This window comes from Eretmochelys imbricata, chromosome 5, assembly GCF_965152235.1.
Source record: "Eretmochelys imbricata isolate rEreImb1 chromosome 5, rEreImb1.hap1, whole genome shotgun sequence".
NCBI lineage: Eukaryota > Metazoa > Chordata > Testudines > Cheloniidae > Eretmochelys > Eretmochelys imbricata.
In genome coordinates, this window is record NC_135576.1 from 96,377,077 (window position 1) to 96,403,165 (window position 26,089).

General features: G+C 38.5%; 2 protein-coding genes across 10 annotated transcripts in view; both read left to right on the plus strand.

Moving 5' to 3' along the window:
* The first annotated feature begins 38 nt into the window (after positions 1-38).
* NMRK1 (nicotinamide riboside kinase 1) lies at positions 39-15,793 on the plus strand. Of its 8 annotated transcripts, XM_077817570.1 has the most exons (9): positions 284-371; positions 1,822-1,882; positions 2,729-2,819; positions 3,828-3,876; positions 5,731-5,902; positions 6,009-6,080; positions 7,712-7,818; positions 11,974-12,058; positions 13,761-15,793. In XM_077817570.1, exons 1-9 carry the CDS (start codon positions 326-328, stop codon positions 13,762-13,764), a joined length of 687 nt encoding a protein of 228 aa, XP_077673696.1. In that variant the 5' UTR covers positions 284-325; the 3' UTR covers positions 13,765-15,793. The 8 variants fall into 8 exon arrangements, with proteins under 8 accessions (XP_077673698.1, XP_077673700.1, XP_077673699.1 ...); XM_077817572.1 differs by lacking the exons at positions 284-371; positions 11,974-12,058 and adding an exon at positions 39-258 and having other exon boundaries at positions 1,794-1,882; XM_077817574.1 differs by lacking the exons at positions 284-371; positions 11,974-12,058 and adding an exon at positions 39-258.
* Positions 15,794-17,906: 2,113 nt separating this feature from the next.
* The window catches only part of CARNMT1 (carnosine N-methyltransferase 1), a 32,918-nt gene continuing 24,735 nt past the window's right edge, over positions 17,907-26,089 (plus strand). Inside the window, exons 1-3 of one of the 2 annotated variants that reach the window (XM_077817568.1) lie at positions 17,907-18,081; positions 20,918-21,113; positions 22,157-22,320. In XM_077817568.1, the coding sequence (XP_077673694.1) occupies positions 18,008-18,081; positions 20,918-21,113; positions 22,157-22,320 (434 nt within the window). In that variant the 5' untranslated portion in view covers positions 17,907-18,007. The remainder of the gene's footprint in view (positions 18,082-20,917; positions 21,114-22,156; positions 22,321-26,089) is intronic. The other variant, XM_077817567.1, reaches the window with a different exon arrangement.

Consider the following 26,089-nt stretch of genomic DNA (forward strand, 5'->3'; position numbering starts at 1 on the left):
GCCGGCCAATCCCGGCAGTCAGCGGGACAGGACGGGGTGGGCCGTGCAGGCTGCTGCCTGTCTCCGCGCGCAGGGGCGCCTGAGCGCTCGTCTTCCGGGGTGGGTGCCCGCTGCTCAGCCCAGCCGCTGGTGGGGCAGCGCTCCGCGGGGCGTCGGTCTGGCTTGGTAGTTCACGCGCACCTCTGTGCTTTCGCTGCACAGTCTTGCATTGCAGACCACCGGCCTGGGGAAGCGACAACAGAGGCCTCGGCTGCTCAGGTAACGCGGTGGGTCGCACTGGACCTGATGGTACCGCTGCGGTGCCACCTACACACCCTAACATCGCATGAAATCCGAGCCACGGCTCCAGCAGCGCCGTTCCCTTAGTTCAGGTGCTCTTGCTATGTATTTTGTGGGGCATATTTGCAAATGCTGTCCTTACGCCAGTTTCTTGAATCACGCACCGGCTAGTGACTACTGCCAAGTTGGCAGATAAAGTTGAAAATTCTCTCGGAACCTTATTTTTCCTGTGCATTCCCTTACAAATCACACACACACACACACACACACCCCTGTAACTGTGCCACTTCAAATAATTTGTGCAGATACTTTACATATACCAGTAGTTTGCAGTGGCATAATTAAAAATTGCAGCTGAAAAATTAGGAAATGCAAAATTAAAGTACTAATTGTGTACATCTGTGTTGGGAGGATTGGTGCCTTAATGTTTGGCATTGTAGGCTGCTTATGGTAAGCCTGATGATGACCTTGCCATGTGCAATAAGATGGTATATTTGTAATTTTTTTTATTGGTCCAACTTCTATTGGCGAAAGAGTCAAGCATTGAAGTTTACACAGAGTTCTGCCTCAAAAATTTGTGTCTCACCAACAAAAGTTGGTCCAATAGAAGATACTATCTCACCAACCTTGGTCTCTGATATCCTGCGAACAATTGGCTACAATTATACTGCAAACAAAATATTTTATTACCCACTCTTGGTTTCCACTTTTCTTTATTTTTCACATATATACAAATAAAGTTGCCTGTTTTATTTACTCTGGAATCCTTCCTTTAAATTGTGACTATAGTTGATACAGACAATGACATAAATTAATGAGTTAAAAGTTTTTCAGATATGTGTAGATGGTATCTGACTTGTCAGCTAATACTGCTTTTTGCATCAAACCTTACCTGCACTGAAAGGCCTTTATTGATGTTCATTATAAAATATTTGTCATTTGCTAAGGGCTTATCTACACTTAAAATGCTACAGTGCACGGATGCATTACTGCAGCGCTTCCGTGTAGATAGTACCTATCTCCCGTTGGCATAAGTAATCTACCTTCCCAAGAAGTGGTAGCTAGGTTGATGGAAGAATTCAGTCTAGGTGAACACCCAAAGTGTCCAAGAAAATCCTCCAAAAAATTGGGAAAACAAGATCTGAGATTCCTGATACTGTAATGTTAAAAATAAAAAATCAGAAAAGGAAGTTCCCAGAAGAAACTTGAAACAAAACAGGACACACACTCATTTCCCCCCACCCCCCTTTCCTAGGTTATGTTCAAGGGCCCAATCTGCAAACACTTTTTACTATTGCACTAAGTAGTCCTGTTTTCTTTAATGGGACTGCTCATAACAGTGAGAACTATGCTTGGTAGTAAGCAATTGCAGGGTTGGGCCTTAAAGGAGCCCTCATGGTAAGACTGTGAAGACAACTCAATAAAAGTGGTAGAGGTTGAAAACCTTTAAAATGCTTTTTGTGGATAATTGGTGTTTTCCTGTGTAGCAGCTGATTTTGTCATTGTCCAAATAGGTTTGTTCATTGTTCATATTTTAAACAGTGGAAAGAAGGGAACTGGATAGGACACAAATTATGAAGGTGTTAGTCATTGGACTTGGAGGGTAAGTGCAAACAAGTTCAGTCTCTGTTAAAACAAAAATTTAAGATTGCCTCAAACTCCATATTGCGATCTAACAATCCCTGAGTGTGAATATAGCTGTCTTTAATTACTTTTTTTAAAAAAACTTAAGCTTAACATTGTACTGTCAATTGTATTTAATTAAGGGGTATAGCCACAGATGGGCCGGGGTGGGCCGTTAGCATCCAGGCCCATCCAAATCTGAGCAGGGGTATAGTGGTGCCACAGTGCCCCGGAGCATCACTCTGGCACCTGAAATCCAGGACAGAGGTATGCGCCCGCCCTTCAGAAAGCTACGCTCCCACAGCTCTGCCTTGCCGTTTTCTGAGCCACCCTATGCGCATGCCCAGCTCGGCAAGTGAAGCCCTGTGTCTGGGGGTACCAGGGCTTGGAAGAGGGCATGGCATTGGGGGAGAAGCTGAGCTACCACAGTCTGTCATTGCCCGGCCACCTGAAAGTCAGGGTCCACCCAAATTTCCACTCCTAGCTATGCCACTGGTTTAATTTTTGATATCTTGTCCCACCCTCCACCATAGATTGACCCTCTCAGACATCAACTCTAGTCTTCCTCTTTTCCATAGTCCTATAAGCAGACTAAAATTAGTTAAAAGATAGAATTGTAGGACTGGAAGGGACCTCAAGAGGTCTAGTCCAGTCCCCTGCACTCATGGCAGGACTAAGTATTTTCCAAACAAATGTTAGGAAACTGCAAACAGTATTTAATATTCTGAATAAAATTAGATTTTTTAATTGCCTTTTTGCTAGCGCACATTGCACATTATTCATTATTTTTGTCCTGACCCACTGTTTGTTCCATTTTCAAAATCAGTGTGACAAATGGGGGGAAAACAACACTGGCAAAACGACTTGGGAAACAGCTTCCGAACTGCAGTATACTCTATCAAGATGACTTCTTTAAGGTAACTGAACTGATGGAATGACTTCATACATAAAAGTAGACTTTAAATGTAGTTCCTGCAAGACTCTATTCTTTTGTCTTGATCTACCAGTATGTGACAATTTAAAATGAAATTCCGTTCATAGAGTCAATATAAAGTATTATCTAGAAGAGAGGGAAATATAATTAAGAATGCTATAATAATGTTAAAGCTTTCGGTTGCCAAAAAATATTAGGAACATGACTAACAGAATAATCATCTCGCTGCATCCTCTGATATTATATTTAAAGGTGAGTAGAGAAACAAATGCATTTCAGGGAATGCTTCATGCTATTGAATTCATCTTTTTGCAGTTCATTTTTAACTCTAGATAGAAAATAACAAATAGAAACAAAATAGCAACAAAAATTAAATATTGTTGCTTGTTCTTTCATATCTTAAAATGCAAAAGCATATCTGTATCTGTATGAGTGAGAGGGGCCTGTTCTTGTTCCTGATGTGGCTCTTGTTCACTAGTAAAACTATAGTTTATTCAGAAGTTAATATTAAAATCCAGAGATGCTTGTGTTTATATAATATGTGATATATTATCAATATCAATTTCGGTAGATTAGTAAATAATTTTACCTGGATGGTACTATTTTGTGGGGGACATGTGGGAAAAATTATTTTTTATTTGAAGAGTAATTTTGGGGGGTCTTAATGATACATCAAGATTAAATTGGGAGGGGCGGGGAGCAACACTCCTGCTATGTTGCAATCCACTGTTTATGAAAAATACTGTGAATATTCTACTACGGTCTTTTCTTACACCACACGCTTCTTTGGCTTCCTGTTTCTCCCCCTGCCCATGTTACATTTTCTGCTTCATATCCTAGTAACCTAACCCTTCTCCCTAAGCCGTTCACACTGGCCTTCCGGCCTTCTATCCATCCATACCATAAATACTACACAAGGGAATTCAGAGTAATAGGGTTACTATTGCCTTGTGACCTGATGGTGGCCTTCATTGCATTTTTTTCTTTCTAGCCAGAATCTGAAATAGAGATAGATGAACATGGATTTAAGCAATATGATGGTAAGTGAATTGGTATATTGCTTTTGAACATTATGTATTAACTTTAGCTTCTGTTTCTTTTGGATCAATGTAGTCCTCAATGGGGACAGTGTTTTGCTTTGTTTTTTTTAAAAAAAATGGTTAGTGGGGTATGTCTGGCAAAAAATATATATAATTCGATAGAGGATTTTTTCAGGATGTTGGTTTAACAAAAAAGTCAGTATTTTAAAAGTTCATCATCATCATCGTACTGGACAGTTTAATAGAGCATACCTTTATTTGCTCATTACACAATACTATTACTATGGAATGGCAATAATATTTTAACTTCCTGCATTTATCACTGACTTTATAGCTTTCTGTTTTGCAAATTAGCTAGCCTTTTCTGTTTCTCCAGAAACAGCTCTTGCTTAGCATAGGGTATTATGAACATTTCTTCTAGTGACAGCATGTATCTAAAGTTCTGAGGAGATGGGTCTCCAGACTGCTTCATCCAGTGCTTTCCTTTTCTAGAGGCTAGTTAAACAAACGATCTGCAACAGACTTTTATTCTCTCTATTCGTGGTCTTCTAAATTATGGTGCATGACACAGCCAACTGTCTGTTGCTTATAGTGAAACCTTTTCAATTTATTAACCTGTCAATATTAAGACTCTTCTGAACAGCATTAGTAGTTGTGATTTCAAACCTAATACCAATTACACCATTTTACAGTGTTAAATGTTTGTTTTTGTTTGGTCATTTAGGACCATATTCTGGCATCCTTACTCATTTTGGGTAGCCTCTTGCTTTACAAGTAGCCCCACTAACTTAATAGGGCTACTTGTGGAGTATGTTGTCAACATGAGTATCAGAATCTGGCCCATAACGAGCAATATGCACCTTAAAACCAAATAAGTAAAATATAGATATTAATATCTTATTCTTGTTTGACAGTAACTTAGAGAAAACTACATTCCAGAGGTGAAATTCTGACCCCCCCCCCCCAACCCAAAGTCAGTGGTAGTTATGTTTCAATTCCAGGCCAGTTAAATGAAATCAGATGTAATATAGAAAGTTATCAGATTAAATTAAATTGCACTATTTGCTAAATGATTATCCCTTTTTTCCCCATTTGTAGAGTTGCACCTCATGACATGAAATGTCCGTGTTTTGTTGAATGGCTGTTAGCCTGCAAAGTTAGTGTAGGCCCAATCCTGGGAGATTTTGAGCACTTCCCGTAACATCCTCAACTCCTGATGTGAAGTCACTGAGAATCAAGGCTGCTTAGCACCTCCCAGAATCACATCCTAAATGAAGCAAGATCGGATTCAAGTTTCAACCTTTTTCTAATGCAAGAAGTCTCACTGAGTTCAGGACTGTACCACAGACCAAATGTGTTGTAGATTATAACTAAAAATGAGTCCAAATTGCAATTTGAGATCTGAATCTAAACTTTAAATTCTAGGCTAGTCATCAGGCCATCTCTAATTATAAACCTACAGTTTAATATCCTGCAGCTGATCTAAGATTTCCTGTAATACATGGGTATTTATAACATTAGCCTAAACCTTGAATTCTGTGTTTACTACCAACATTCATCAGCTATGTAACTTTCAGTTCAACTTCTGAACTTCACTCAGTTGACAGTGAAACTAGATGAATCAGCTGGACATTCTGGTTCACATGCCCAAGTTCAGTGCTGTTGGTTTAGGTTCCAGTAGTAAATGGAAACGTTAACATTTAAATTTCCATTTCTTTTAAATTAACCCTGCGTCTTTTACTTAACACCTACATTTAGCTCTTAAACCATTTGACAGGGTTTCTGCTTAACTCAGAAATAATGCAAAAATTAAAAGCCAAAACAAAAACACCTAACCTTTTGTGTCTTTTCTAGTACTTGATGCCCTTTATATGGAGGAAATGGTGACAAGCATATACTCATGGATGAAAAACCCAACGGGGTCTTCTGTCTCAACAGCAGAATCAAAGAGTACACCTCTCAATCTGAAAAGTACAGAAGAAGTTCACATTTTAATAGCTGAAGGTTTTCTTCTGTATAACTATGAGTAAGCAATGCTACCTAAGAAATAATTTTTAAAATGTCATGTTATTCACGCCCCATTTACAGTTGATATTAGGGAAACAAAATGACTAAACATGCTGTCATCTTAGGCCTCTTAATGAAGTATGGGATAGAAAATATTTTCTGACCATTCCATATGAAGAATGCAAGAGGAGAAGGAGGTAATGTTTTAAAATTATTGCTCACTGCAGATCACTATGCCCTAGTACCCGTAAGATAAAAAGGTTCCTGTATGCCAGTGTGTTCTCACACATCCACCAACTGTAATAACTCTTAGAGCAGAGACTGCTGACCCTCCTCAGTCCCTTCGTGTGATCTTGCTATTGCTGAGGTAGTGAGCTCCGCCTTGTTACTATTCCATCCCTGAGGGTAGAGCCTTTGTGGTTCCCAGGGAAGTTCAAGCAGCATCTATAATCCTTAAATGTATAGATCCATCCCCTGTTTATCACTATTATTATTATTATTATTCATATTGTAGGTGTGCATGGGGACACCAATCACTGTTCAGACTGCCAGTGTACAGAAACAAAGTAAAAAGCCCCTCGCCCAAGGAACGTAAAATATAGGTTAATTACAGTACAATGGCACTTAAGCATTATTTAAAAGGGGACAGAAACAAAGTGTTTACTCTTGCAGCTACAAGAAACTGTGCCACTACAATGCCGTTCAGTGGCAGAGTTGACATGCAGTTACGTTGTGTATTATTTGAGTTAGATATTGGCCCTTTTCTGCCTTCAGTTACTGTTGCAAATCTGGTTTTGATGGTGTTATTCTAGAATGACACAAGTTAATCTAAGGTCAGAATCTGATTCACTGATTGCAGAATTCCTATATTCATAATGGCCTATGTTTTGAAAAGTGACTAGTAGATTTTGGGCTCCTTTCTTTCTAGGAGCCCAATTTAAGAGACCTTGAATTCAATCATCAAAAGGTGGGTACTCAGCACTTCTGAAAATCAGGCCCTCTAAGGCAGTGGTTCTCAATCAGGGGTATGCATACCCTTGGCGGTATGCAGAAGTCTTCCGGGGGTACATCACCTCATCTAGATATTTGCCTAGTTTTACAACAGACTACATAAAAAGCACTAGTGAAGTCACTACAAACTAAAATTTCATACAGACTATGACTTGTTTATACTGCTCTATATACTATACACTGAAATGTAAGTACAATATTTATATTCCAATTGATTTATAATGGTAAAAATGAGAAAGTAAGCAATTTTTCAGTCAGTGTGCTGTGACACTTTTATTTTTTTTATGTCTGATTTTGTAAGCAAGTCCAAGTCGTCTTTAAGTGAGTGAAACTTGGGGTATTTAAGACAAATCAGATACCTGAAAGGAGTACAGTAGTCTGGAAAGGTTGAGAGCCAGTGTTCTAAGGTGTTGCAAGTTGAGCAACCAAAATCACTAGTTCCTTCTCAGAATTTAGACCAATGTGAAAAATATTCTCTGTGATAGAAGTGTATTTTGGCTATTCTTATGTAACTTACTTATGCAATGAAGTTTGTTTAAGATGCAACATCTGTTTCAATAAGAATCTGCTCTTACCCAGTTTTGCAGTTGAAATGATCGGCAGAAATAGGTGATTTGATAGAGGTCATGTGGGCAATATGCTAAATCCTGTTATAATTAAGGAGTCTCCTTTGCTGTGACCAGCAGGTACACAGCCTCCCTCTCTCTTAATATTTTGGATAGATATTCGTACTAAATAAACGATGAAGGGTATATGTGAGCACACCAGAAAAAAAAATGTAAAACTTGCACAAGAAAGCAAATATATTTTTCTGTAGTACCAGAGTTTATCAACCGGCAGATCCACCAGGATACTTCGATGGACATGTATGGCCTATGTATCTGAAACATAAGAGGGAAATGGAAGAAAATACAAATAATATTGGTATGATATACATAATCTTTAAACATATAAAAATGATTAAAAGTAGTGATTTTTGCAAATCACTCTATTTTTCCTTTTTTTTTTTTTTTTTTTTTTGGCATTTACGCTGCAGTGTTAGATGCATTTATTGTCTGCTCATAGATAAGTGATCTTCATGCAAGAAAATCTTGTAGAGATTACCCACCTTTGTGAGTTATAGGAATAAACAAAAATGCATTGGTCACCTTGACTAGTGATTCCTAAACTCCATGTGACAAACCAGTTTGTGTGTGTGTGTGTTTAACTAGAAAAATTGTGGGGAGTTATATGGCTCATTGAGTTGATGCATTAGAATGTGGCTTACAATCCTGATTTAGGTCTTTGGGCTTGTCTACACTGCCCACCGGATCGGCGGGAAGTGATCGATCCAGCGGGAGTCGATTTATCACATCTACTATAGACACGATAAATCAACCGCTGAGTGCTCTCCTGTCGATTCCGGTACTCCTCCAAAACGAGGAGTGCAAGCGGAGTCGATGGGAGAGTGTCAGCTGTTGACTTACAGCAGTGAGGACAATGTGGTAAATAGTTCTAAGTACATGAACTTCAGCTACGCTCTTCATGTAGCTGAAGTTGCGTATCTTAGATCAACCCCGCGTGGTAGTGTAGACAATCCCTTAGATAGAATAAGTTTAATAGATTCCTCCAAGTTGTACACATTGCCAAGCCACTACACAGTCTGACATAAGACATGTCAGGATTTTGGTGCTTTGGTGGAACTATGTAGGGAAGTTTGCATAATACCAAGCTAATAACGCTGTTAGAACCTGATCTTGCAACATGTGGAGCACCTTCAGCTTGTATTGAATGGCAGTTAGGCATGCTCAACACTGTTCATGATCAGGCATTAAATTCTTTCTTCTTTTATTGATCAATATCATACTAAAGATTTGTATTTATCAAAAAGGTTAATGGTGAAATTCACCCGAGTGGCAAGAGATCGTGCAAGGCTCTGTGCATCATGTATTGGGTGTACATAGAGCCTCTTACAGGCTCTCTACTAGAGTGAACTATGCCAAAATAAATGTGTGAATTAGCTGAAGCACATGTTTGAAAATCAGTGGGTGTGTGAGAGATGGGATGGGGGGAGGGAATAGAAACTGCCTTTAAAAAAAAAAAAAGAAAAAGCCTTGAAGGATCATCTCAGAAGTAGAGTTGTTCCTTTGGGTCACTTTCAAATGGATTATGCTGGAATTATGGGACATATAGTCATACATAATCTTTAGCTGGGGCCCTGTTAGAAGTAACGCATCCTGACACTGATTTACAAATAAAATCATAGAACTGGAAGGGACCTAGACAGGTAATCTAGTCCAGGCTTCTGCACTCGTGGCAGGACTAAGTATTATCTAGACCATTCCTGACTGGTGTTTGTCTAACCTGCTCTTAAAAATCTCCAATGATGGAGATTCCACAACCTCCCTATGCAATTTATTCCAGTGCTTAACCACCCTGACAGGAAGTTTTTCCTACTGTCCAACCTAAAACTTCCTTGCTGCAATTTAAGCCCATTGCCTCTTGCCCTATCCTCAGAGGTTAAGAAAAACAATTTTTCTTCCTCCTCTTTGTAACAACCTTTTAAATAGTTGAAAACTGTTATCTTGTCCCCTCTCAGTCTTCTCTTTTCCAGACTAAACAAACTCAATTTTTTCAGTCTTCCCTCATAGGTCATGTTTTCTAGACCTTTAATCATTTTTATTGCTCTTCTCTGGACTCTCTCCAGTTTGTCCACATCCTTCCTGAAATATGGCGCCCAGAACTGGACACAATTCTCCATTTGAGGCCTAATCAGTTCAGAGTGGAGCGGAAGAATTACTTCTCATGTCTTGCTTACAACACTCCTGCGAATACATCCTAGAATGATGTTCACTTTTTTTTGCAACAGCGTTACATTGTTGGCTCATATTTAGCTTGTGTTCCACGATGACACCCAGATCCCTTTCCGCAGTACTCCTTCCTAGGCAGTCATTTCCCATTTTGTATGTGTGCAACTGATTGTTCCTTCCTAAGTGGAGTACTTTGCATTTGTCCTTATTGAATTTCATCCTATTTACTTCAGACCATTTCTCCAGTTTGTCCAGATCATTTTGAAATTGAATTCTGTCCTCCAAAGCACTTGCAACCTGTCCCAGCTTGGTATCGTCTGCAAATTTTATAAGTGTACTCTCTATGCAATTATCTAAATCATTGATGAAGATATTGAACAGAACCGGACCAGAACTGATCCCTGCAGGACCCCACTTGTTATGTCTTTCCAGCATGCCTATGAACCACTGATAACTACTCTCTAGGAACAGTTTATTCCATTCTATTGCATCAAAGTATCTTTGCCTTTTTATTAAAAAAGACAACAAAACTGGCTAGCTGTTACATTGGTTAAAGCTTGTTGTTTAAAAGTGAAAAAAACCTTTACTCTGTCTTAGCAGCGTTTTTTAACCCTTAGAGAATCTGCTTGTTTGTGTTCTTTTTTGGGAGTGCTGCTCTTTTCTCTTGAATGAGAGGCTGAATTATGAGACTTCGGTTTCTACTCAATTTCATAGTTAAAAAACAAAAAAAACCATGTCTTGTGCCCAGGGAGACTGACATCCCCACTCTGTAATTAGGAGATGCTGGTCTATTTTCAGAAACCTGGATCTTTTATGGAAAACAGAAGAGGGGAATGAATGTAGGCTTCCAGAAAATGGAAGACTCTATTGAATAAGCACCTGCAACATGGGTGTTCTCTCTGCAATCTGAGAAAATGCAGTTCAACTGTTTGAAATGAAGCTAGTGGTGCCCAAAGCCCTGATAATTTAAGAACCCTGTGTGTATGATATTGTCCCCTGCAATCCCAGCTTTTCATTGTTGATCCTCTTGCCCTCTAAACGCTATGCTGAGGAATTGCCTGGTATTGTACTGGCTGAAGTGGGAATGTTTTCTTGTTCCTAAGAGGGGTCTCATCCATATACTGATCAGATCAAATCCTGCTTAGCGTGAAATTTGATATGCTCAGATAACAGAGGGCTGCAGAAGGATGCTGAGAGACTCAAATCAGCATTCTCAAAATCTCTCAAACCTTCTGTCTGGAGAGGATTTATTATTATTATTTTTTTTTAATGACAGAATAAATGTCAATCCTGCAAAAAGGAACAATAAAAGAGCCATATCCAACTTTTCCTCAGGTCCGGTCTGCATTAGAAATATTTTTGCTGGGATAGCAATGTCAGTTGGGGGTGTGACTTGATTTTTCTTTTTGCAGTGTCTCTATACACTGGGGCTTTTGCAGGTAGACTGTTATATTGACATAAGTGTTCTTGCTGGTCTAGCTTATTTTGCTTGCCAAGCTGGGATAAGCACTTTTTTGCCAGTTTAATAGGTGCCTCCACACTAGGAGGATCTGCCAATATAACTATACTTTTCTAATGTAGACCTGGACTTCATCAGCCAATCCATATTTATAGTTGGGTAGGAAAAACAGTTTTGTTAAGTTTGTCATTATTTCCTTTAGGGATGGGGAAAGTAATAAAAGAGTATGCATAGCACAAAGATTTAATCTGTCTTTTCCCCCCCGCTCAAATAAATAAATAAATAAATAAAGTAAATATATAATATATATTTTTAGCCTAAACACCCAGGAGTATTAGAGATTACAGCACATTCATCATCGTATCCTCTCCCCATTAGGAGAGTTATTACAACCTAGCTGGAGGTCCTAATGATTACATACATAATGGGCCACAGAAGAATATTAATTTGCATTAACCATCCACTTTCTAGTTGGCTGCGCAAGTTCTGGCAGTAATGGTTCCCAACCTTCTTCACCAAGGGGCTTCCCTTACAAGGGAAAATTTCTGCTGAATTTCTCAGCTTACCATAGAACTAGGATTTCTGTCCTTTTGGGATGACTCTGGACTATGTATTTTTAAAAATGAATCTGGTATTTTTGGGTGGATTGATCCCCTATTTATGGACTTTTATTTAAGCAATATTGGGAGAGGAAGTATTCTTGATTTCTATCATGATAGCACCTACAGATGCCATTCGGGATTGTGCTGGGTGTTATACAAATTTATAGGAAGTTACTAATTAAAATGAACTGTAATATTGTGAACACTTTTTTCTCCCCTTCTTTCTCAGTTTATTTGGATGGAACAAAATCTGAGGAAGACCTTTTTTCACATGTGTATAATGATATAGTACGGGAGCTAGAAACATGGAATAAGTAAGTCGTCTTCGGGAAATTGGAACAGGATAAGGGAACTCATTAACAAAAATCTATGCCAATATTAAGGGATAATGTAAATACCTAGCATTTGAAGTCCTGTGTTACAAAACTCTTGTTTTCCTACATAGGAAGCAAAAAGCTAAAGAAACAGCTTTTTTTGTGTGTGTGGTCTGAATCTTAGATCTAAAATACTTGGACTCTCTGGAACCATAGATTCCAAGTACACCGGTATTGGCTTAGCCCTTCATCCTTTTGTGGTATGCTAATAGAGTATACTAATTGCTTACTATGGGTGGGCTTTAAGTAAAACTTTAAAAACTGAGCCCATGTTGGTGCTTCTTGGTCAGAGAAGAACTTATGGCGTTTCGTTTAGAGCTAGATTTTGACTATTTTCTTTGACCCCACTGAAAGACTGAGTTATTTTATCATTTTAGATCCCCTCTCTGTTCTCACTCTTGTTGGTGCTTGTTGCATGTTAGGAGTAACCTTTTTATTATGTTCCCCCAAATTCTCAAACCACTGCTTTTCATAAGTGGAGGAATTAGGCCTGTGGATTTATTCACAACTAGAGAGAATAGGAAGGCTCTTGAATAATGATTTAAATATTGAAGAACAGGGAAATTTAGTAAATCTAGTTTTCCTAATCCCCTATTCCACACTTTATTTGATTTGTAGTTATGGGGTGATTTTATTCTCTCTCTACTGAATTCTCACAATCATTAGAGTGATTTAGCTAAAATGCCCCCTTTCTTTCTTTAGATTAGGAAGCATACACACACCTTTTTTCTTATTATTATTTTTAATTAAACAGTAGTTAAAGGAGTTGCAGCACTAAGCTAACTGAAGTCTGTCAAATAATATCTCAACTGGTTCTTAAAAAGAACTCTAGAGGAAGAATCAATGCATCTTTATCTGAAAGAAAAAGCAAGTTTGTGTCTTAATAGTTGATCCCATAAGTCTGTCCTTTCTACTGTGTATAACGTGTGCAATGCTTTTACTACCTCTTTGATACTGATGCGGTGCAGTGAATGTATCGATATCGCTGGTCAGTCTCTACATTTATTTTGTAACTCAAAATCCATTAACATTTGAATGTTCATAAAACATACATCATACGTGATATAGACAACTGGGTACAGAGTTGTGACTGATCTTTACTATTAAAAATAAGAGAGAGGGGAAATGAGGTAGCAAAACCCCAGCCAAATAAACCTCGTGGTTATGGTTTGTGCCAATACATAGCATGCATAATAGGCATGCAGAGAAGGTCATCACAAATATCAGCTATTCAGAGTGAAGCAAGTTAACATTAATTGAAAAATTAAAATTAAGTGAAAAATAATTAAAAATACAGTCAGTGATATTGTGTGGATGTGCCATCCTTATGAATGAGAGGGATGTTTAGTATCTTAATGTAGATTATATAGAAACTGAATATAAATACTTGTTTTACAACTCTTCAGATCTGGAACAGATCAATAGGTGGATAACTTTGCAGAATTAAGAGATATATTTGAAAGTTTTTGAGAGAAAGTGGTAACATTATGTTTGAGGGGAAAAAAGGTTTGACAAAATTTGAGCAGTAGAGGGAAAGAATTACGTATTTTGAGCTTCAGGCAGGTGACAAGAATTGTGATGGACATATAATAGATGCCCTGTAATATCTGTGAACTGATATCTTTACTTTTATTTTTTTAAGGTGAGCAGGTCACAGCAAAACCATGTGAGAAGTTGAGATTCTTTCCAGTATGGATTCAGGGTCAATTTTATGGTGTCTGGATGGATCACTTTGCCAATCTACTGTATGTACATCAGTAACACCAGTTTATACAAATCCACATTGTACTGTAGTGACTGCTATTTCTGTTAGACTTATAAATATTGATGAACAGACAGTATAGGTCATCCAGTAGTCCAGAGCAGTATTTTTAAAGTGATAGCCTTGCTCAGAGTGGCATCTGTAACTCTGCGTCAAACTTTAAACCTGATTTAATATTTAATCATGTAATATACAGAATTTGAAAATTACTTTAATGTATGAAAATATAGCCCTGGATATTTCATAAATATACTTTCATAAGTATACACTATGTGCACAATTTCATATGCAAGTAAAATATTTTTGGAATTTAAAATCACAAATGCATAGTGATTGCATATGAGTAATATAGGGAAAAATAGAAGTAATAGCTCATAAAATATTAAATGAGTATTAAATGACATGATGTTGTTAAAGAGGCAAAAGCCATTTTGGAAGTATGTAAATAGAGGTATTGCTCTTGAGACCACAGAATTCTTCCTCTTTCATATGGTGCTTGTTACACAACACTCCAGATGTAGTCTATTGTTTGGGGCATATGGAAAGGATAGTGATAATCTGAAGAGCAACTACTAGGCCATTAGAAAGAGTTGTAGGATGAGAAGAGAGGTTGGTGGTAGTTCAGCTGTGTTAACAGTGATAGGATGAAAAACATGCAGCCTGGAAAATAAGAGGTTTGGAGTTGTAAAAGATTCTGGATGACAAATGTACAAAAGATGCTACAAAAAAGGAGAAGGAAAGAATAAGATTCTCATTAATCATAAATGATTAGAAATAAATGAAAAAACAATGTGATTAGAGAACAGAAAAATTATATGGTTTAGATCAACTAAGGCAGTGTTTCCCAAACTTGGGATGCCGCTTGTTCAGGGAAAGCCCCTGGCCTGGATTGGCGAACCACGGCCAGTGAGAGCCGCGATCGGCCAAATCTGTGGACGCGGAAGGTAAACAAACCAGCCCAGCCCGCCAGGGGCTTTCCCTGAACAAGCAGCGTCCCAAGTTTGGGAAACACTGAGCTAAGGAATAGTACCAGCTTCTTCTTCATATAAAAATATATAAATACACACAGGGAGGACTTAAAACTATTTGAAAACAAACTATCTTTTGAGGATTGTCTAGATACCTTAATTCTACTCAAACTAAAGGTGAAAGCCATATAACCTACTACATCAGGGTAGCCAACCTGCGGCTCCAGAGCCACATGCAGCTCTTCAGAAGTTAATATGCAGCTCCTTATATAGGCACCGACTCCGGGGCTGAAGCTATAAGTGCCAATTTTCCAATGTGCCAGGGGGTGCTCACGGCTCAACCCCTGGCTCTGTACAGACCCTGCCCCTAATCCACCCCTTCCTACCCCCTCCCCTGAGCCTTCCATGCCCTCGCTCCTCTCTTCTCTCCCCTCCCTCCCCCCAAGACTCCTGCACGCCACGAAACAGCTGAGCGGGAGGCACTGATCGGTGGGGCTGATGGTAGGTGGGAGGCGCTGGGAGCTGGGGAGGGGGCTAATGGGGAGTGGGAGGCTGCTGACGTATTACTGTGGCTCTTTGGCAATGTACATTGGTAAATTCTGGCTGCTTCTCAGGTTCAGGTTGGCCACCCCGTACTACAGGGTCCTTCTGGCCCTAAAAGTTCTAGTATTGTTCGCTTTCAGGCATTTTTGGTAGCACAGAAATGTGGTTTTTTTGGTTGGGATATTTTTAGCCTGATGACTTAATATGGTAGCTATCTTGACTTTCTGATCATGAATGCAATATTAAGACCTTTACAGTATACAGAAAATACATTTGTGGTGATCTACTAAAACAGAAGCACAGTGTAAGTGTTTGTAGAAATATGTTTAAGATGAAATACTTTCTAATGTGAATTTCTGTATCTCCGTTTTATACAAAAATAAAATATACTGTTTTCTCAAATGGCTTGTGAGAACAATAAATGGCTTTAAACATATACGTTTATTTTGCAGGGAGGTGTGCAGTCATATGATAGCAAAGCAAGTATGTATTAGACTAGTTGCTACTTGCCAGAAACTTTTTATTCTGATGCTCAGAAATCCTGGATTCTGTCTCTGGGGTATAAGTACAGTAAGACAGATAAAACTGGGGTTGTTAAATTAGAGATTTGGGTTCTATTCCTAACTGTGGTTGGAGAAGGTAAAATAGAAATGGGTATAACCTGTTAGTTAACTTTAAGTCCTTAAGAGCTATGATCTTTGATACATCTTTAGATTTTAGCTGTATTTTAAAGATATCTTTACAATACAATGTATTATACCATAGATCAGTGGTTCTCAACCGGGGTACACGTATTCCTGAGGGTACGCAGAGATCTTTCAGGGGGTACACCAAATCACCTAGATATTCGCCTAGTTTTACAACAGGCTATATAAAAAGAACTAGCGAAGTCAGTACAGCCAACTAGCGAAACATCATACAGACAATGACTTGTTTATACTGCTCTATATACTATAAACTGAAATGTAAGTACAATATTTATATTCCAATTTATTTTATATTTATACGGTAAAAATTAGAAAGTAAGCAGTTTTTCAGTAATAGTGTGTTGTGACACTTTAGTATTTTTGTGTCTGATTTTGTAAGCAAGTAATTAAGTTAGGTGAAACTTGGGGTAAGCAAGACAATTCAGACTCCTGCAAGGGGTACAGCAGTGTGGAAAGGTTGGGGGCCACTGCCATAGATAATTTTTTTCTAAACTAGCTACCGTTAACTTTAACTGAGGCTGGAATTATATCTGCCTTCTATTCTCAGATTTTCTCCATCTGAGGGATCCTATTTAGACACCTCTGTATCCCTGCATATTCTTATATATTTTAAAAATATATCAACGCGACAGATCTGTCTTTTAGGATATTACTATCATTTGTGTAACGTAGTGTTTTGCTGTGTTGCAGGAGCACAAGTCCTGTGGTGATAAAAATAGTTAATATAAAATGGAACAAGTAGCCAAAAGCATCTTTCATTTTCATCTAAACAAGATGCTGGACTTTGCTTTGGCTGGCCCTCGCTGTCCTCATTACCACTTATTATAAGCAAGACGACTCCTTCGTCTCACACTCTCTGCTCTTACTTTTTTGTGTTATGGTCCATTCTTAGGATAGGGCTCCCTCCTGCCCTCCAGTGCCATTAACAGCAAAACTGCCCTGGAGTCAGAAAGGAGCAGAGTCCAATCACAATATATGTGTTACTGACGTGCAGATTTAATTTTTTTTATTAACGCTAATGTTAAAAATTATACAGTACCCAGGTGAAGAAAAGAGTGTCTATAGATCTGGGTATAGGGCTTAAATTATCCAACCATGCCCTTTGCAAGGGCTGGGCCGCTCACGGTGAGAGGGGGCAGTTGCCCCCTGGTACCCTGTTTCTTTACATATCGGTATGGCACCTCTTTAAACGTATTTTTCAATGGAAAATAGTCACCACTGACTCATCCCTTCTCTTCTCTCTCTCGCTCCCCCCCGTTACAAACTACTGCCCCTTTCTTTGCTGTCGCCTGGGGCCGCGCTACGCTCTCTGGCCAGGGAGAAGGTCTCTGCCGCAGCCAGGCTGCAGTCCAGCGGCTCCGGCTCTCCTCCCTCTGGTGTCTACGACACCCGATCTGGATCCTGCCAGTAGAGGGGAGGGGTGACGCCTCCCCCCGCGACAGTCCGCGGTTAGGCCGTTGACTCGTCTCTTCTCTCTTGCGTTGTCTCACGATAACTCACGAGCGGGTAGGAGGGGTCGGACGGACTTTTGTGCGGCTGCGCGGACCGTGCCCATTGCGTATCGCCGTTGGAGGGCGGTGTCCTCCCGTCAGATAAAGCAAGTACTCGGCCAGCGCGCGCGCGTGCGCCTCTTTCGCTCGTGCCGGAAGCGGGCGGGGAAAGCGTTGGAGTTGTCGGCCGCGTGCGGCCTGTCCTGGAAGGGGCAGCTCCCGCTGCAGCCGCGGCCCTGAGGCGAGGAGGACACACCTCGGTCAGGGCGATGCTCAGGGGGCGCCGGCAGGGGGACTGGGAAGGGGATGGGGGGGAACAGCGGCCGTGGCGAGACCGGGCAGGCTGCGACGACGGGGAGGTTCCGTTCAGCAGCGAGCGGCTCAGGCGAAAGCAGCCGGAGCAGGGGACGGTGAGCAGGATGGAGGAGGAGGAGGAGGAGCGGCTGGAGGGGGAGCATTTCCGGAGAATCATCAACGCCTTCCGATATTACGGGTAACCGATACCCTGCTCCGCGGAAGACCAGGGACACCCCCCCCCCGCCAGGTTTCCTGAATCCGAGAGACCCCGCCGCACGCCCCCCTCCCCCGAGGCCGAGAGACGAGACCCCCTACCCAATTCCCAGGCCTGGGCTTCCCCCGCCCTGACCCCGAAGAAACTAGCCGGGTGGAGCCAGGAAGTCACTGCCTATATAACCTTTCTGCCCATTTTCTCCCATGCACCCCTTTCTCTCCCTTCCCAGCTCCCCACGCCACAGGTGTGTGTTTGCTGCCCATCGCTCTCTCTGTCCCCCCATGACAGTTGTTTCTAGTTTTTCTCTTATAACTGTGGAAATACAAACTTATTTAAAAGTGGAGCTGAGTGCATGTATAGAAGTGATAGCAGAGCGTGTTGGTTAAGCTGGTGCTTTGTTAGCTGGAGAAATACTAGAAGCGTGTTGAGGGATCTTCATATCTTCCCCTTCGGGCAAAGTTGCTTAATTACAGGAGATGAAGTGAGAAGCACATTTTTCTGTTTTTTAAAGTGAACCTGATTGAGTTTTGGATAATAAATGTAAAAGTATATAATTATTCATAAACATTTATTTTTGACTGTTGAGATTGAACTTTACAGACTATTAAAACACTGCAAAAACCAGGCCAGTTAACAGCATTGTATTCAGTACTGACGTTGAAGGATATAACTAACTCTCTGAGCTTGGTTTCCTACCAAAATAGTGCTTTATGGCCCTTCAAAAAACAATAAGCTAGAGTAGAAAGCTTCAAAAATAATTTTCTCCCGAATGTATAGAACAGAGGAGACACATCAAATAGTTTAAACCAAAAATAAATGATCTAGAGAAAGCAACTGTTTATAGCCACACTTGTGACATTAACTTGGAAATCATATGTCTTCCGTCACTTTAGAACCTTTTAGCAAATTTAAATACATGAAACAGATTTGGGATGTTATGATCCATATTATACTTTTTATATTTCAATTGACTAACTTAACATCTGGGGCCATTATAGTGTAGTGGTCTTGTTTGGACAATGTTAGGTGTCATTCATGATCTTTAAATTATAGGACCATCTCTTTCAAAAGAGCTTTAACCAGATTCAGTTGAAATGAGCTCCATATTTAATAATTAGTGTCAATAAAACATGTTTCAAATAGCTTTATTTTTATAAACTGTACCAAGGTTATTGAAATTAAAGGGTGTCTCTTCAACAGTCCAAATGCTTGAATATAGAAATATGAAATGAGTGGTTTTAGATACCCATGTAAACTGTGAATGAAGTGAGTTCCAATTCAGAGGAGAGAATGTCTCTACATGACTGTCTTAGCAACCATTAAGAAAGGGATAGCTAATAAGACAGAAAATATCCTAATGCCTCTCTCTCTCATACCACCAAACTCATTTCATATATTAAAAACCATAATCCTGTGGTATGCCTTGAATACTGCATGCAGTTCTCATCGCCCCATCTCAAAAAAGATGTATTAGAATTGGAAGAAGTATAGAGAAGGGTAACAAAATCATGGAACAGCTTCCTTGTGAGGAGAGATTAAAAAGACAGGAACTGTTCAGTTTAGAAGAGAGATGATTAAGGGGAGATATGATAGAGGTCTCCAAAATCATGAATGGTGTGGAGAAAGAGAATAAGGAAGAGTTGTTTATCCCTTCATGTAACACAAGAAATAAGGGTCACACAGCGAAAGTAGTAGCTGCAGATTTGCACAATGCACAGTCAACCTGTGTAGCTTGTTGCCAGGAGATGTTGTGAAGGCCAAAAGTATAAGTGGGTTCAAAAATAATTAGATAAGTTCACGGAGGATAGGTGCATCAGTGGCTTTTAGACAAGATGGTCAGGGATGCAACCACATACTCTGGGTCTCCTTAAACCTCTGGTTGCCAGAAGCTGGGAATGGATGATGGGATGGATCACTCGATAAATTGCCCTCTTAAATTCATTTCCTCTGAAGCATCTAGCATCTGAAGGTGTTAGAAGACAGGATACTGGGCTAGGTGGACCATTAGTTTGACCCAGTATGTACATTTTTCTGTTCTTAAATTTGCTATGGAATACCCTTAATTTACATTGATTTGAAAATATTGTACAGATCAGAATTAAAAATGAAGACAGCAACTTTATCCTATGTAGTTACAGTGAAATTTGTGTTCGTACTTAAATTTTCTGTTAATGAGGGGTTCAAGGTAGAGAACTAAGGCCTCAATTGTGTAGTGATTTATCCACATACTTAATTTTCCATATTGTGAGTAGTTCTGTTGATTTAATTGGACTGTTCAGTGTGAAGAGGTAAGCATGTGCATAAGTCTTTAAGGATCATGGTTCATGTAGATATATTGACAAAAACTTCTTCCTTATAGTGATATTAAAAGTGAAGTGAGTTCCTTGTATCTTATGCAGCATAGCGTGTGTACTTCTAATATTATTTTCTTTACTTTTTCAATGCACAGTTAAAAGCTTGATATTTTCAAACCGTTTTCCGAATCAGTCTTATTTCCATGAATTTCCAATGGTATTAAAACCAATGTAGACTTCAGTTTGTGAACCAGTGCCATTGATGGTGACGCTAACGTGCACAGATCTGGGAATAGATAACTGCTTCATAATATGCAGTCAAAAATAACCACATTCTCTATAAAATTCTTATGAATTGAGGTTTTTTGGCTTGGTTAGAGGATCATTGTGAAATGAGATCGAAGCTTTTTGAGTAAAGATGGAGAAGTTGTGGTAGCTGTAATCTGGGGTGTCTTCAAATGTGAGTTCTTTGCATTTATAGTTGAAGCTAAACATTGACAGACTTTAACTTTTTTATTTTCTAGAACTAATATGCATGAGCAAGTGAACAGAACAGAGAGACAGTTTAGATCCCTCCCAGTTAACCAACAAAACCTACTTCCTCAATTTCTTCTTCATCTGGACAAGATTCGGAAATGCATTGATCATAATCAAGAGATCCTACAGACCATTGTGAACGAGTGCAAACATATGTTTGAAAATAAAGAATATGGAGAAGATGTATGTAAAAATTGGACGCTTTTCATATTTCAGAAGTAAAAATTTCTGTACATTTTTTAGTTTTTTATTTCTTTTTCTCACTTCAGGTTTCCATTTCTTTTGTTCCCCCCCCCCCCATGAATTCATATTTGCTTAATTACCCTGCCCCCTCACCTTTGCATGTCTTATAGGCATGATGAATTATATTGTATAGTTTTTCAGTAAAGGCATCTCTGGCTATTTTTTCTATATATAGGTACAGTTAATCATTCAGGAGAACAGTACTTGTCTGCTATGGCAAGTGTCAGTAATTACTCTTAATAACAGATCAGTATGATAGAACTCCAATGGAGTTCTAACTGTACCCAAGTTATTTTTTTAAAGTTGACTTTTCACTTGGCTGCATTGACCATAAATAATGTTTTTGTAGTACATTAGTTTACACCATTCTTAATCACCTATGGGTTTTAGGTAAGTTAACTATTTGTGGTATTATAGTTCTGTAAAATTTTAGCATAATTTTCCCCCTACTTGATCTACATTTTTCTATTTTTGTAATGAAGTTTTACACTTATGAACCTTAAGGGACTGGCAGTGATGGAAACTGAAGTCTTCTTCTTTTTTTTTTTTTTTTTTTTTGTATCCATAGGCTGGGTACAGTTCTGGGCAGCTCCAGTGTGAGCTTCTCCATGCTGCCTCATCAATGACCTGGAGGGACCTTCCTCTCAGAGTGAGAGGTTGTTCGGTCTCCATACTAGCTCACCCCTTGTCCTTTCCTGAATAAGGACTACCAGTTGTGCTGAATTATGCTATATTACATATTGGTTTTGTGATGTGGACGCTGGTCTATTGAGGGCTGAGCTGATACCACCAAACTCATTTCATATAGGACTGTAAGCTGGATTTGAGCCCTGGTCCCAGAGGTGAGAGGCGAGTGCTTTATCAACTAAACCACCCATATAGCTGCTACAGCATGTCTGTTTCAGTATTCAAAGCTAAGGTTGTTTGACGTCTTAAATTTCTGGATTTATTTTTTGTCTAACTTTTATTTGCCCTTTAATCAGGAAAATGGGAAGATTGTGCCAGCGTCAACGTTTGACATGGATAAATTAAAGTCCACTTTGAAACAGTTTGTAAGAGACTGGAGTGAAACGGGGAAACCTGAGAGAGATTCCTGCTACCAGCCAATCATTAATGAAATTGTAAAGAACTTTCCAAAAGAGAGATGGTAAATAGTGCTTTGTTTTTAAGATTTATTATAAAAGAAAATATATAGGCCTTCCATGTTGCATGTCACTTGTAAAAAGTTTATAGAGAGTGGGGAAAAAAAAGCTTGAATTTAAAAATATTTAAAAATAAGTGCAAATAGCATTGGGTTAATTGCATAAACAAAAAATGCTTGTATGTAGGGTAGTACAGTAGAATACAAAACGTTAAACCAAGAAATAATAAATCAGAATTATGTATTGTCTCTCTATGGGCCAATATTGATAGGTCTAAATATATTTTTATTATGTGAGTTCAAAAAGTTGTAATATAGTTAAGCCTAGTGATTCCACAGCAGCACAATACAAGGAATCAAAGTTCCAGTTTGGCAGCTGCTGAGAGTGCTGTGATAGGATCCATGTCCAACTTGCCTCAGCTCAAGAGGAGGCCATAATATATGATCCCTTGAAGGGAAGGGGAAGTAAAATGTGGTTATCCTTGGTGAGAGGGGAGAGGAAATGAGTAAAAGTTCCTTCACCCCTAGTACAGCTTTATTACATTTACAATCCTGTTTGTAAGTGTTCAGGCCCAATATTGATTTCAGACACAAGATACAATGTATCTTGTAAAATTCTCATCTGTTTGTGTGCATATCTTGATAAGTGACTTGACAAAGAGTAACGCATGTCTGTGTGTCTGAAGGTAGAATGAATGCTGATACGGTAACAACCTAAAAAGACCAAATTTATTTACCAAGAGTGATATAGTAATAAAAATGAGAAAACAACTCATTAATGAAATCCATGTCCTAAGAAGGTAAATATAAATGATTTAGTTACTGAAATTAGTGCAGTTGTCATAAATAAACATCATTTCACTTTTAAACTTACTGAGGCTCTTTTAATGAGGAAAAACAGTGGCGCACTGACACTTATGTTTTAATTTCATTTGTGAACTTGGTGTTTATAAAAGTGAGGACTGATAGCTCTGGCTGTAGCCTAAGCTTGCTACAGCCAATAGCTTCCTCAGACAGTGCAAAACAGGCTCAAGTATCACACTGAAATTTAGGTACAATATTTATATTCCAGTTGCTTTATTTTATAATTATATGGTAAAAATGAGAATAATAAATTTTTCAGTAATAGTGTGCTGTGACACTCAGACATTTTTATGTCTGATTTTGTAAGCAAATAGTTTTTAAGTGAGGTGAAACTTTGGGTAAACAAACTCTCCAGACTACTGTACACCTTTCAGGAGTCTGATTTGTCTTGAGAACCACTGACTTAGACCACTAAGATTTCATTGGAAGATGAGATTTGTATAGCACTTTCAAAAATATAACTTGAATACTCTTCCCTTGTTAGATACAATGCATTCAGGAATGTCTTCTTATAGAAAAGGTACAGTAAGTTTAGTTTTTATACATTTAAGTAAAGTTATCTTCTGTTTAGAAATTCCCTCATAAAAATGATAAAAATAGAAAGTTGCCCTTTGTTGCGGATATTTATTCATTATTATATTATTCTAAATTTCATAGGTATGTTAGTGCAGTTCAAGCATCAATATTGTCAGTGGCTTTTTCTTGTGAAATGGAAGCCTCTGTGTAAGACAGATCCTTGTCTTAAAGGCTAACAAGTTTTTTATATTTGGCTACATGGAATCCCTCTTTTAGTTTTGCTTTGTAGGAAGGCTATGATGGTGCGTCACTCCCAAAACCATTTGCAGTTCCTGTACCTGAATTTGCAGTGGCAACTCTGAAGCAGTTTTCTATATGAAAGCCAAATCGGATGAAAGTTGGAGAATATTTATTAAGCTTTTCACTTCAGATATCTTAAGTGTACTCTTCCTACCAGGAAAAATGATATAGAAAGAAAATTTAAATCTTTTTTTGACTTGTAACCCATAGATGAAAGCAGTACTTATGAATCCATGTATGTTAAATTTGGTAAATAGTGAAAAACATTTGCTTAACAAATATTTTAAAACTTTTTATTCATTCTGTACTTCGAGAAAGAGCTTTAATTTTGGGGAAGATACTGTGCGTTCTTCATTCATAATGCAAGTTAAGTCTCTTGTTTCAAATGCAGAACTTGCCCAAACCTTAACTGTGGAGCCATGACTAATGTTTTTATGTCAAATGGCTTTGATAGGAAAATATGTAACTGTGAAGAAATCATATTCAGAATAAACTGCTTAGTAGTATAAAATAACTGTAGCTGACCATAGTTTTGAAATACAGTAAAGATCTGGACTTGAGCCCAAAAACTGAGGTAGGAGAAATTCTTTACTTTAGAATTCTGAATGCTAACTTTTTTCCTTTATGTGGCTTTTTGCCTCTACCTCTTCAGGTTATATGAGCAAGTTAGTGTCTTCTTGCTTTCCCACCTGTGGTTGGCTAGCAAATCATGACTTCTTTTTAGATGTGGACCTTGCCATAGTTATTATAGCTTTGTCTCATAGGATTACTGTAATGTGATCTACAAAAAGCTACACCTAGCGACCACTCAGACTGTAGATAATGCAGCAAAGCAATGCCTATCTGTCCAGGCTTTTTGCCTGAGGGCATATTTAGAGGCCAGTGACGTTAAAGGAAGGTGGAAAACCTCTTTTATTGGCATTGAGCCAAATTGTTCCTAATGATTTAAAAATGGTATATGTGTAAAAGCAGTTCTGATTAAATTTGTCAAGTCTAAATTATTTTCCCATTTCTTACGCGACCAGCTGGATATAAGTATTTATAAAATGTTTATGGTGCAAGCATATTATTTGTTGTTCACCGTGTTTGGAAACAGATATGTAGACTTTTCAGACTAAAGCCTATCTTGAACTATGAGTTTAAAAAAAGCTGTCATTCCTAGATAACTTTTCCCAACAAGACACATTGGATAAGATTATCCAAAGTACTGAGCCGTTAAGCACTCTTCAAAATTTCATCCAATTTATATTTTTAGCACAGTATATGAAACAATAAGCTTCAGTTTTCTCAAGTATCCTTAATTTTGTTTGGCTTTTCCTAAGGCAGAAGTGCTCTGTGAATTGGATTAATCATGTTGTGTTTTAACTGTAAGTGATTCAGGTTTTACACATATTCAGAGTGAGTGTTAACAGATGCACTAAATAAATTCAAAAATAAATAAATTGGATCAGCCACTGCAAGTTAATTGAAGTTTCTGTACAGATCTGTATGGGGCAGATTCTGTACAGATGCAGAGCTAAAGGAGGGATCATATTCAATTAACTTTTAAGAGTAATGGTCTTAATGTTAAAAATTAACTCTCAGGTTAAAATTTTCAAAAATTTGGCCATGGAAAAGCTCACTGTGTTTCAGCATCTTAACACTGTATGCCTGAAGTGGTAAAAGTCAAAACCTTTGATTTGTGATCAACAAACTCAAGTCAAACTTTACACTTGCATGTAGGAAGCAATATCCTGGCATAGATTGACTTCAGTTGACAGCTACATGATGATTTTAAGAGTTATTTTTTTTCACTTAGACAAAATATTTGATATCGGTTCCATCCCAGTAGCTATATGACCAAGATATTTGTTCTAAAATGCTGGTTGGAGGTCTAGCATTGTTTTTAGTCCCCATTGGTTTAGTTTAGGCCACTCAATCATATCTCAGTTCCACTTCAGCTGAGTTTCTGTGAAATAAAAGCACAAACATCTTTTCTATGTTTTAATACTATACGTTGGATTTCTTTAGTGCATACTATAGTAATTTAAAAGAATTTGCTATGTTTAAAACACTACTCAATGATGGAAATGTGAGTGGTGCTTACATAATACAT

What these genes read in the sequence shown, in the direction of transcription:
- NMRK1 (XM_077817569.1), top strand. Translation starts at nt 326, where the DNA reads ATGAAATCCGAGCCACGGCTCCAGCAGCGCCGTTCCCTTAGTTCAG. An exon ending in ATCAAGATGACTTCTTTAAG is followed by an intron (nt 2,820 to 3,827) that starts GTAACTGAACTG and finishes TTTTCTTTCTAG; the next exon opens with CCAGAATCTGAAATAGAGAT. An exon ending in AGAAAATACAAATAATATTG is followed by an intron (nt 7,819 to 13,760) that starts GTATGATATACA and finishes TATTTTTTTAAG; the next exon opens with GTGAGCAGGTCACAGCAAAA.